The sequence below is a fragment of the Nomia melanderi genome, chromosome 6 (assembly GCF_051020985.1).
Source record: "Nomia melanderi isolate GNS246 chromosome 6, iyNomMela1, whole genome shotgun sequence".
NCBI lineage: Eukaryota > Metazoa > Arthropoda > Insecta > Hymenoptera > Halictidae > Nomia > Nomia melanderi.
This window is the reverse complement of record NC_135004.1, coordinates 7,192,117-7,204,551: the sequence shown is the minus strand read 5'-3', so window position 1 is coordinate 7,204,551 and position 12,435 is coordinate 7,192,117. Positions and strand designations below refer to the sequence as shown.

Sequence of the window (12,435 nt, the reverse complement as noted above, 5' to 3'; positions counted from 1 at the left end):
TTCCGGGTTCATCGACTTGCTTCACGCGGAGTCGTCACCGATAAACGATACGGTTTTCCCTCTTATTCTTCGATTAACAGCGGCCAGGCATCGATATAATCGAAGACATCGAGCACATCGGAAGCAGCTTGATCCTCACCGGCGATTCCTTTGCTGTACATGCTCGGCATGTCCTCGAACTTCGGTTTCTTCACCGCGTGTCCGGCGATGGGGCAGCCGGATAGGGACCTGTGCGTCGAGAACGAACCGTTTATATGGCCGATTCCATCGCAGCCGGGCGTCGGGCAATTCACGCCTTCGAATTTCATCGCTGTCGCCGCAGCGACGGCTGCTTTGTGCTGCTCCACTGTACCACCTGACTCCAATACTCGCATCTTATTCCTGTTCGCGATTGGGCAGCCAGAAGCGCTGCAACAAGAATCGTCGAAGTTAACATTGCTGACTAGACGTTGTAATACACCGTTGCTACAGCTAACTCTTTCATCGCAGGATTTTTCACTGTGAAATTTCATTGAGATCTCCTTATTTCAATAAAAGAAACAAATTAGGGTTCAACAATAAAAGGGCTAGACAAATGGTGTTCACGTTAGGAAGGGTATATTGCAGAATATATTTTACTCAAGATTGAAGTCTTGAATAAAATGATAATACTCCGATGGTTTCCATGAAGCACAATGATCAGGGTCAACGAAAATGGGATTAACGAAGAACGTAACAAGAATCGGGAAGAGGAAACAGATTTCGTAATAGACTATCGAATTTTACTGAAAGGAAAAGTAAAATAATTTGGACGAATAGAAGAGTGTCTAGCATTTTCCAACGAATATTTTAATGCAGACTTGTTTCTTCCAGGAGAAAATGACTGAAACTTACCTGCGATGGGACAAGAATTTGCCAGTGGCGTGGCCAGACCCGTCGCAACCGGGTATTGGACATCTGTAGTTCGTAAACCCAACACCACCATTACCAACACCATACAAATCCATCCGCGCAGAGCGAGCATGAAACGAGCGGAAACCGCTAGTTATTAGTCAGCGTCTTCGTCTTTGCATTAGGAAACTGGCGGGGTTAAGGGATACGGTCGGCGAAAGGGTTCGCGGCGTCCCTTTTCGACCCTCTGTCGGATTTTGGTGCGCGCAATGCGGCCGGGACGATAACCGCGTAGCTACGTGCGACGTGCGAAACGCGGTGAAAGCGCAAATTGAGATCGCGATTACTAGTGATACAACAAGTTACAGAGTTTGCGAGTGTCTGGTATCTCCGTCGATTAATTCTACGCTGTCCGCGATAAGATCTGGCCGAGTCGATTGCGCTGATTTCAGATAAGTCCCGGAGGATTTTCTCGAAGACGTTCACAGGGGTTTAGAAATTGGTCTAACGGGAAATGTAGTCGGGAAAGTGAATGAAGATCAAAAAGGGATTGTTTTATATCTTTAAAGACAGACCTCAATGGCTCAGAGTCTTGTCCATCTCGCGGCTTGCTCTTCGGTTTGTTAGCCCGTGGACAACCGGATAAACTTCTGTGAGAGGAATAGTTGCCGGTCACGTGTCCTGACCCATCACAGCCTGGTGTCGGACATTTCAGTTCCTGCGAATGCGCTTGGATCTGCGAACGATCGGCCCGCGGACAACCAGAGAGGCTGTAAACGAAAACAAAACGCACCGCTGTTCAAACTCGTTCCAATTATACCATGACGATTCTGCGCTACTCGTTCGTTTGTTCAAGGAAACTACCGATCGCCGTGTGGCCATGTGGAATCGATCAGTAGCGCAACAATCCCCATGGTCAGAGCCACGAACGCACACCTCAGAAACATCCAACGGTGGCTTCAGCAACACATCGCATGCAATTTACGCGACGTTGCCAAGAAGTCTCGTGTACTTACGTCCGTCGCCCGGTGTCGAAGAGGATCTCGACGAGTCTATCAAATTGTCTATCGTTGAGTCGCAAAAGGAAATAATTCATATTGAAAAAATGTCATTCGTGTGAACGACAGGCAGACAGTTTGGCGCACCGAGATCGTCTACACCCGGGTTGCTCACACATCAAGTATTCACATTCAGAAGGCAGCCTTCTACACAGCTTTAATTCTTGGACGACTTGCCTTGCGTCCAGTTCGAACGAAGACATTGAACAAGGAAGGCTTAAGACTCACGTTCAAGTATAAACTATTTAGTCTCTCTCGAGCAATACGAATGACCGAACTGAGAAAGAGTCTTCGACCGCGGAAAAAAAGGCTACCCCAGTTGGGTCGGGTGAATGTTAGTCGCACAGTCGAAACGGGCAATTAACGATGTATATATATATATATATATATGAAAATTAATTATATATAAATATATGATAGCATGCAAATGGCAACGCCGTGTTCCAGTTGGATCACTCATGAGGTGTCGCTCGTTCGATCGGATGGTATCGCGTTCACGGGTTCGTGTCAATACAAGGTCAGCCTTATTCTAGGAACACTGAAGGGGAGAGCAGGGAGCACACTCACACCTGACCCCAGTGAAACTCGTCAATTGCCAATTGTTTTCATATGTCTCTGCGTTCTCGAGTCGACAAGTGAACACGCGTTGATCGCGTATATTATGTATGCGATGACTATCCGGTCTGGTCGGAGATGTGACAGACCGTTTTTTTTTCTCTTGCTCGGTTTTTTTTCCTCGTCAGTTTAGCGGCTCTGCTCTGACATGGTCATTGACAACAGTTCGCTACGAAGCTGCCCACTCGAGGCTGGCGAAGCGGTTTTTAAACGGGCGGGTTTGGTGAGATTCGTATACATATTATATAAATAGAATAACAATGCTAATATGATGCGCATGAAAACGAATATCGAACGCCATCGAATCAAAGACAGACTGGTGGAAGCATCTTAGACGCGTCTCGGCCATCACGGTCTTGCTTCTGCAATGATTTTGCCATCCCTTTTCGTAGGGGTCGGGTCGAAACAGGGAGCAAATATGGTACTTCATTCAACACGAAACTCATCTACACACTTTGATATAATACAAGGTGTACCGCATAAAACAGGACGATTAATTGTCTTCACTGGCACCGCGAAAAATGTTTCGTATGAAATTTGACACTTTTGTTTCATTTGGTTAATTTGAACGTTGACTAAATTGTAAGAATGCTTCAATACGTTTAAGACGCGAGGAACGTAATGTAGCTATATTTAGTATCATTTTGAATGTGACCTTCCAATATTCCAAGTATCTACAGTGGGTTCTTCTAATGCTGTCTTTTAAGTGAGAATTTCTGAACTGATGAAGTTGAATTGAAAAAAATGACGTCCATTTTTTGTAGTACCGTTTTTAATAATTATAAAAGGGTTCTTAGGTTTTGTTTCCGATGGTAAAATGTAGAAATGAAGAACCTTTCTATAGTTGCATGTCATTCTTCATAAACTTCCTGTTTTCATATTTCGCTTCAGAATAAATCTTACATTTCATTCTAATCTTTAACAATATAGGAAAATAAAATTAATGAATTTATATAGAGAAACACGAGTGATCTTCAAAAGAATACTATTTGTACAAAGTTTGTCCTATTGCGTTTGCTATCCAAACTGCACACGAAACAAGTTTCACGCCGTCGTTACTGGAGAAAATAATTAAATCCCTCATTTTACGTGACACACCCTGTACATCGAACGATAAATAACGCATTACGAGGGGCGGGTGGAGGTGTATGGGTGAGCGTGAGAGGGGTACGTATTCAAACAAGATACACAAATATTAAAAACGGTAGAAAAGATTGGCAGACCGTGAACGGAAAGTAAGAACAGAGGAAAAGTGAGAACCAAACGGAAGGGAAATAATATTGGAAACGTTTACATCGCTAATTATACCAACAGGTATTTTACACGCATATTACAATATATGTAGATATATGCAACAATATCGAGTAAGGTAGTACAAGACTGGCTTAGCTGGGAGGTGGAGATAAGTCGTGGGACGGGGGTGGGGGATATTCTAGACAAATGGTCAGTGTCACAAAACACTTAAGAAGCCACTACACCACGGAACCACCAATATGCATTGATGCAAATAAACCCATCTATGTATCTCGTAATTCTCAGTGACAAATGCGACTGATGTAAAGGTACGTGTGTTACGGCATGTCCACGTGTGATACGGTTCGTTGCGCACGGTTTTGTAAAGGCTAAAACGAGTTTCTCGCAAACGAGAATCAAGTATATACTACGTCAGGATTATCTGCGTTTGGACCGAACAGTGACAGGGGAGCTAATTAGGAGTGTGTCCCTGTGTCCACGCATAGAAACGTGTTGTCTGTATGCACGCGTACGTGTGATTGTTGAGTATAATGTGTGTACGTGTGTCTGTGTGTTCATGTTCAGCGTGCGTGCGTGCTGCATCGCTATACCAATATAGAAATATACATAATAGTCTGATGTCGTCGTTCATGTATATTGTCAGTGTCAATTGCCAATGCTGCCTTGCCTTCTGTGGGTAGCGTAGTTTCCCGAGACATGACCCATGCCATCACAGGACGACGTGGGGCACTGTATCAGCTCCTTGCCATCGCGACCACGAGGGGCGGGCCGAGGCGCGAAATTGAACGAGTGGCGCCTCATATTCGTACTGCATCGAACAATATTATCATACAATGAAACAGACTTGAAAACGCGATTGCTCGTCTCTTACATGCCTGCTTAGGAAACGTCTCGTGATGTGCGCAATGTGTGTGCGTTCAAAGGTAACAAACGAATATTTTTCAAAGTATCGAAGGCGTAAACATGGTGTTTCGTGAAACCATAATCGACAATTCATATAGACTATACTTGATGTTGAATGATTTTCAAGATATTGGGTGTACAGATTTATTGATAAAACGGAACTAATCTTTCACGAATCAAAAAGAAACTTATCCATTACATACCTCAAGATAATGAAATAAAAAAATTTCCTAAAGATTAATCTCTTATCTTCGATACTTCAAGAGGTACACTGTCGATACCATTAAACACATCGTACATCGCAATTAAACACATGCACATCGTACAAATCAACTGGCCCGCGATAGACGATGTTTAACGATCGCTCGATGGGTGACGATTAATCGTTCCATCTTTCTTCTTCATTTTCTTTCTCATCTCATCATTGCACGGGGACTTTATTACATCTGAGAGTTATCCATCGTACGAACGTGGCCGCATCGCATCGCATCGCATCTCATCGCATCGCATCGTTAGAGAACGAGATAGCAACGGAAAGTTTTATTGCGCCCCGCAACTTTTCCTTACTCCACGGTAAGAGGGAGGGGAACCGTGTATGATGGCGGGCGTGATAGCGACATATGAGAGAAAAAAAATCTGAAAAGTTCCGGCCGGTGGAGAAAGAGCGGGAAGAGGCGTAGCGTGAGGAGGAGGGAGAGGTGTAGGAGGAGGCGCGGAGGTGGAAGGAATATACGCCCGTATCAGTCCGAAAGCAGTTTGCTTCTGCTTTTTTCTCGTCTCCTCGTGGTCTCGTAGATGAACGAACTACCGCCGGCTATGAGAAGCCTCGAAAACCTCGATGGCCCTTGAGTGGCCACGATATTGCCGGGCAAGCGAGCCGACGGATGCGGACTTGAGTGCAATTCACCGGTATACTCCCGGATGTTGTACCTTCTCGTATTTTCCCAACCTCCGTCTAACCGCTTTCCTCTGCCTTCGGATAAATGATAAGTCATGCTGTTCGACCCCTGATTCTTCGTTGTCTATTGCACTACTCCGCAGTTTATTGCTGACCCGGGGGAGGGTCGGGGCATTTATTTAGTTCTAATGAAACGATTATCCTCAAGTATGTGTCTTCCGTAAAATATCTGACTCTCTATAAAGTACTTTTTCGTCATCAAAATGAGAATTGGAAGCAACGAAAGTTACGTAATTAGTAGAAATGAAAATAGCAAATTTTGATCTTAGTGTATGAGTGAATGGAAAATCAACCGTTTTTAAACATTCTTTTATGGAAAAGTAACCTTCATTTTCGTGTATGTATATTTTATGAATCTTATTGAAACCTTAATAGAACTTCTAACAAAGGAAATAAACTTTTAAATCAAAGTTATAAGTTTTATGATTACCTTGCATTTTCTTTTCTCCCAAAAATGACCTAAATTCCCTGGCCATAATCCTTTATGGATAAAATCCGCGTTTTCCGCAAATCTTTGGGGGACGCGGTCTAATCGGAAGGGTTGAAGTCAGGGTTGGGCGAAGATTAGAAGAAGAACGAAAAAGAAGACGAGAGCAGTTTCGCCGGAGGTATCTGAGGTGCATTTCAGGGTTCTAACCTCGACGGGGCAACGGGGTCTTGCCCCATAATCCAGTGCGGTGGCAACTGATTATACCCCACCCTCCCCTGTCGACCTTATCCACCCTCGGCAGCTCACCGCCTCCCATACCCTCGTTCCACCTCCTCGCCTTATGCGCCGCGCCGAACCGCCGCGCCGCGTCGCGCGCCTTCTCCATCGTGCCGCCCAAGCTTTACGTCAATTAGAATAAGGTTGGCACTTTCGGTACGAAGAGTAATTACTTTAATTAACAAAATGGAGGTAGGTATGCGCGACCTACGACCCCCTCCCTCTGCGCCGACGTTCGCCTACGTGCCCTTCTCGGCCGCGAGTGTACCGCGAGAGAGATTCGCACGACCCTTTCCGCAAGGCAAGTACCAAATCCGCGATGCTCGCATGCACGCGCATTACTCGTGGACGTTTTTCCGGCTCATTGGCCACCGTGAGATCCATCAGAATGAACGCACGTTACGTTTCACTGTCACTCCGTTGTCTCTTCTTCTTTCACGTCTATCGAGTTTGAGAATCTTAGGGACACCCTTTTAAGTATTTTTTGCCTTCTCTTGGAATCATTGATTTGTAATATTCATTTGAATCACGAAAATGTTATGTGAACATTTTTAATAGTGTTTTAAGTAACATATGTTTTATGTTAAGTCCAATAGCTAATAACAGTTTTTTGCTTTCGTACGTTAGGTTGGAGGATTTTAACAAGAATCAGATGCAAAGAATGCAGACGTAGAAAGTTAATGAAGGTGTTAAAGGCTTTTGAATAATTATCGTGTCTTTTTTATATAGACAAGACTATCAGCAGAAGTAAAAATCAAATTTTTAGCATTGTAAATATCGAAGGGTCTATAGAAACGGAAAGACATTTTTCGTTTCCTTCTCAGGATGGTACATGACTCACGAGTGTCCCTAACAAACCTTCGTTTAATAAAATCTCGTGACAGTAATGTTTTAACTTTCGTAGAACAAGAATTACCTTTAAATACTAAGTAACAAATGATCTAAAGCAATTCGAACGCTTTACGAAACGTCGAGATTCTGATGAACCGGAAACGTCATTTTTTTTGCCAATCGCCCGACTATGATTTATAGAAAAATAAGTAATTGTGTTCCTTACCTATCGTCTTTACCGGTGGGTTTATCGAGAGGTCCAACCGTGTGTTGCGGTGGTGGCATACTATAGCATGGTGTCGGCGTGTATCCTGTTGGGATTTGGTAACCGGAAGTCACAGGCCCACCGGGATAAGTTCCGCAATTGTAACCTGCGGTGGGGTAGGGGGTGTAAGTGTTTCCAGGGTATTCCGGCTGAACACCCGTCATACCGTATCCTGGATGCGGGCTCATTGGTCCGTACCCTAAAAACAAAAGTGATTTAACGTGTGATTAGTACAATAACTTATGTAAATACTTTAATCCGTACCTATTATGAGTTTAAAACATATTCCTACTCATCACATGATTTAGTTAAACGATCTTGAAATATCCCAAATAAATATACCTAACAGTAAAAAGTAAGAATATTAATGCAAACAAACAGTCACAATATACGGAATAAGTAATCTTCGATACAGTTCTAATGACAAACATTCCCGCTGCCATATTCGACAATAAAAATCAATTAACATTACATAAAATGACATAAAATCATATACAGAATATACTTGAAAAGAAACATCGTAAAGTTGCTGTAAGAGTGCTCCTAAACTGTGAGATTTCGTTAAAGAACGCAATCCAATTCAGTAAAATGAGTATAACCAGATGCTGATGATCTTTCTGTGGTATCGCGTTGCAGTCAAAGGGTTAATATCGTCGCGTGCGCGGAGGGGTACGGCGAGAAAGTGCAATAACGAAGTGAACAAAGAACGGTAACAAAACAGGAATGTGGCTTGATTAACCGTTGTAAAATCTACGTATTTATTTACCGGCAAGAATTCATTTCGTCCGCAGTGCAAATAGCCGACGGTCGGCTGCGGCGTGGCGGACGCACGGGCAACGTCGCAACGGACACGACGACGCGCCGAACGAAACGAAACGAAACGAAACGAAACGAAACGAAACGTACGAAACGTACACGGCCCCCGCGTATACGTGTGTGCTCGAATGTTTCAATTTCAATAACTACTCCCCAGCGTCGGAGTCCGCACAATATTGGCCGCGCCGGACTTTTGCCGGCTACGTGTACGCGAAATATTGATAATTAACAATGGTCGTGTACTGCCACAGGGGGGATGGTCCCACTAGGAAGGGGTGCACGCGCGCACATCCACAGAAAGGGAGCCCGCTGGAAAGAGGATGGGAGGAGTGAAAGAGACGGATAGGGATGAGGAGAATAGGCTGTAGGTTTGGAATGCCAAGGCACAGAGAGGCCGAGGAAAATGAGAGTCGGGCCATAGGTGCCTATTATGGCAGTCATGTACTGTTCTGGCGAATTTTTATTCGACCGTTGTAACCGCGTATCGTTCTCTGCCTTTCTCCCTCTCTCTTTCATTCTCCCGACCGTTTCTCTCTTTCTAGACCTACGCTGCACCCCCTGCCGAACCCCTGAGGGCGTCGGGCTCTTTGTCCTCTTTCGTATCCCTCATTCGCAGGTCTCCTCGCTTGCAACCACCCCCTCGCGTCCCCCAATATCGTTCACCGTTACACGTCGCCAATGTAGCGACATGCTAAACTCTTCGTGTGTGTTTCGCGCATGCACAACCGATGAAATTTAGAACACCATGAACACATTGTTCTGCCCCTGTAGTCGTACGCGCGACCCGACGCTCGTTCCTGTAATTCAGTTCGAGCGTCTCTGTTTAGTGTTTAACACATCCTCGGTCCCCTTGGACCCGAACGATTGGGACTCGAGGATATGGGGATACTCTTTATTCTAACGCGTCTTATTTTTAGGTAGACAAAATTAGAGAGTTCCAATTTCGAAAATATTACAAATGAATACGTTAGTCCGAAACGTAAGAATTTTAAGAAATTTCATTTTTCTCTCGACCTGTTTGGATTATAGGATCGGTAAAATCGAAGAATGCAAACACGAAACATTTGAACATTCATTAATCCTAAATAAAAAGATTATTATGTATTCTCTAAATGATACATGCGACTAACCGACTATGAGATCAAATCTTGTGTCTTTTAGAGTATTCTGAAGATAATTCGAATGACAAAACTCTTTTACAGTTAAAAAGACACGTAGCGATTCTTTTTTAAGCAAATTATCAAAACAAACTGAGAAGAAAGTTTCTAGCGGCTCGCCGATACCCCTCGACGTGTTAAACGACAAGGAAACTGACAACTACTGGCCAAAGATGAATGCTCACGATAGGAAGCGGAGAACAGTCGCGGGTCATAAAGCGTTGCCGGTAGATGGATGATGAGTTGTCTGGCAAGTTAAGCGATAAACAGTGATGGCTCACCGGTGGGATCACGGTAGGCGTCCATGTAGTGGGAACCGCCACTGTCGGGGGTGCTCTCTCGACTGTACGCTGCGACGTGCACTCCGGGCGGTGGGAAACCTGGTACAGGCCTGATTCCCGGCCCCCCGCTGAAATTGACTGGCTCGTTCGCCGTTGAGAAGTCGACAGGCTCGGTTTGCTCCTCGATTGGTCGTGGCGCTGGGAATCCAGGTCCAACTGGCACCGCAACCGCTTCGCCGTGGCCAGTCGGATACTGGGGACTAGGTGCTCCGCTGTAATCGGATAAACGTGATGTACAGCTTAATACTTCTTCCTGCAGCCACCGTTGAAGTATTACGTTTCACAATTGCGGAGACGTTTTATTACAATACGTTTTTCCACATGAAAGAATGAATTTATGAAAATGACGTTTCTTATAATAAAGAAATAAGTTTATACAAATTAAAATGTTAAGAGATTAAGTTTCTTATAATTGTATGGTACTCATTGAACGTCGTGTACTAAACATTGGTATTTTCAAACAATTTTCTCTGCGTTATTTATACAGATGGTTAATAGGATTTACGGTTTACCTATGAAGCCTGTTGACGCTGAGATCCAGGGTCTGACCCTGCGGACTCGGAACCTGCGGACTTGCCGTCAAATGCGGACTCGCTGCCGCTTGAGGACTGCCGCCTACGGTTTGGCCGCCACCATATTGTGGGCTTAAACTGTTGGAGCCGTACGGTGGTGCCTGTAAACAGTAACAACATTTTCTTAAATCTTCTAGCTGTTAGATTCGCTTCATGAATGTTGAGAATTCACAGAACGCAGACCCACCTGTGGACTCGTTGACGTGACGCTGGAAGTCGACAAGTCCATCACTGAGCCCCCTGGTGAAGTTGGAGGACCACCAGGCTTTTGCATCTGCTGAACTTGCGCTACTGTCACACATTTCACTGTAACAGATTCAATAAAGATCAGTGGTGTTATAAATTGTTTTTATCCTTGTATAATAAATCAAACATTCAGGTATTTGAACAAAAACTTTAAACTCATACAGAGAAAAACAATTCTATTAATCTACTGATAATCAATCCTACGAACTCCGTAACATCTAAAACACATCACAAAGTTTTTACCATCCTCGGTCTTCATCATCCCAACAGCCGTGGCAGCAGCCATCGCCATTTGATGTTGCTGCGCTGCGGCCGCGGCTTCCTGATGATACACCCGTTCCTGTTCCTCCGGCGTCATTCCGGTCTGCCCAAGGTAATACATGTTCGTCCTGGAGTGCAGTTGCTGTTGCTGCTGCTGTTGTTGCTGCTGTTGCTGCTGCTGCTGTTGCTGTTGCGAGGGAATCGGCGGGCAACCCTGGGTGTCGTACCGTTCGTAGGCGGACGTGGTACCAGGATCGTAAGGCCGATGGTTAGCGGCGCTAACCACGGCGTTTTCGTAACCTCTCGCGGTAGCGATTTCATTAGAATAAGACACGACCGGCCTCGGTATGTTGCTCGCGCCGGGGTGCATATACGCCCTCGCGTGTTCCGCCGACCTGTGATGATAGAGCTCCTCGCTGGTGGTAGCAGCGGCCGCTGCAGCCGCCGCCGCCATCATCGCGGACGATTCATAAGGAGATCTCTGGGACATCTGATGACTCATCCTCGTGTCCTCTACCATCGGCATCGGATAGGCGACCGTAGGCTGCATCGGTAGCACGTGGTGCGTTGGGTGCTGACTCGGATGATGTATCGTGACACCGATGGATCCCCTGGACCCCATGGCGTCCATCGAGGACAATGACGAGGAGTTCGAGTCTTGGTTCATGTACGAGTCGTAGGTGGGTCGTACGGTGGGTGGAGGCGGCGGCGGAGGCGAGTTCACCCGACAGGAACCGGTGTCCTCCGTTTTAGGTACCAATAAATCCGATGTGGTCTGCCCTCTGGCCGGCAACGTGTTGCAGCAACTGCCGCTTGGCGTCATGTTCTCGGTCTTTGGGACCACTTTAGTGGTGCGGGACGCGGGGCTCTCCTCTGGCGTTTTCGGCGGTTTTATGTTGATCCCCGTGCCCTTCGTTGTCGTATAATAGTCGTAGGTCAGGCTGTTCAGTACCGGCTTCGTGTCCTGCGCCGTGGATCCGTATTGGTAGCTCTTGCTGTCCATTGACGGCGGCAGCAGGGTCGTGCTGATGTACTCTGGCGGATTTCCGGACACTGTTTCGAGAACATGAGGTTTATTTTCTATGTGCGTTGCTTGTGGAATGTTGTTACTGTTACCGTTGTGGTGTGTCTGTTATGCATTCGTTTGAAAGTGACGTTGACGTTGCAACTACGTAGCGTATACAGTATAATACGTAATTTAATCGTGAAGAAGTATAATTGATCGTTCAGACAACGTGAAGGACATTTGCGACTGACATTCTTTGGTTAAGATTACTTTGAATTATGTTTGAACATCGTAGTGAATTCTGTACTCCAAATAGAAACTGGGCGAGAGTTACCGCCAGCATTGAAGTCACCGCGTCGGAACCATCCGAATAGTAAGATTCTTCGGCAATCTCACGCTACCTGAATTTTCTCCTTTGACACATTGATCACGACATCAGCTAAATATATATGATGATTTTATTCGTGCGATTAACAGATATTTACAAATAATATACAAACAGAGAAAAATTGCTTTGAACAAAATTACACTCCACGGATTTCTGTATCTGCAACGCTATCTTCACAACCAGTATTT

The 12,435-nt window shown here is 45.1% G+C and overlaps 1 protein-coding gene across 10 annotated transcripts in view; it reads right to left on the bottom strand.

Moving 5' to 3' along the window:
• Positions 1-12,435, bottom strand: part of LOC116431675 (uncharacterized) — a 346,182-nt gene that overhangs the window by 6,363 nt on the left and 327,384 nt on the right. For 9 of the 10 annotated variants that reach the window (XM_076368232.1, XM_076368235.1, XM_076368237.1 and 6 more), the window contains 8 exons: positions 10,836-11,906; positions 10,534-10,652; positions 10,287-10,447; positions 9,715-9,986; positions 7,422-7,659; positions 1,446-1,640; positions 874-936; positions 140-408 (listed from right to left, as the gene is read on the bottom strand). In XM_076368232.1, coding sequence (XP_076224347.1) covers positions 140-408; positions 874-936; positions 1,446-1,640; positions 7,422-7,659; positions 9,715-9,986; positions 10,287-10,447; positions 10,534-10,652; positions 10,836-11,906 — 2,388 coding nt within the window. The remainder of the gene's footprint in view (positions 1-139; positions 409-873; positions 937-1,445; positions 1,641-7,421; positions 7,660-9,714; positions 9,987-10,286; positions 10,448-10,533; positions 10,653-10,835; positions 11,907-12,435) is intronic. The other variant, XM_076368234.1, reaches the window with a different exon arrangement.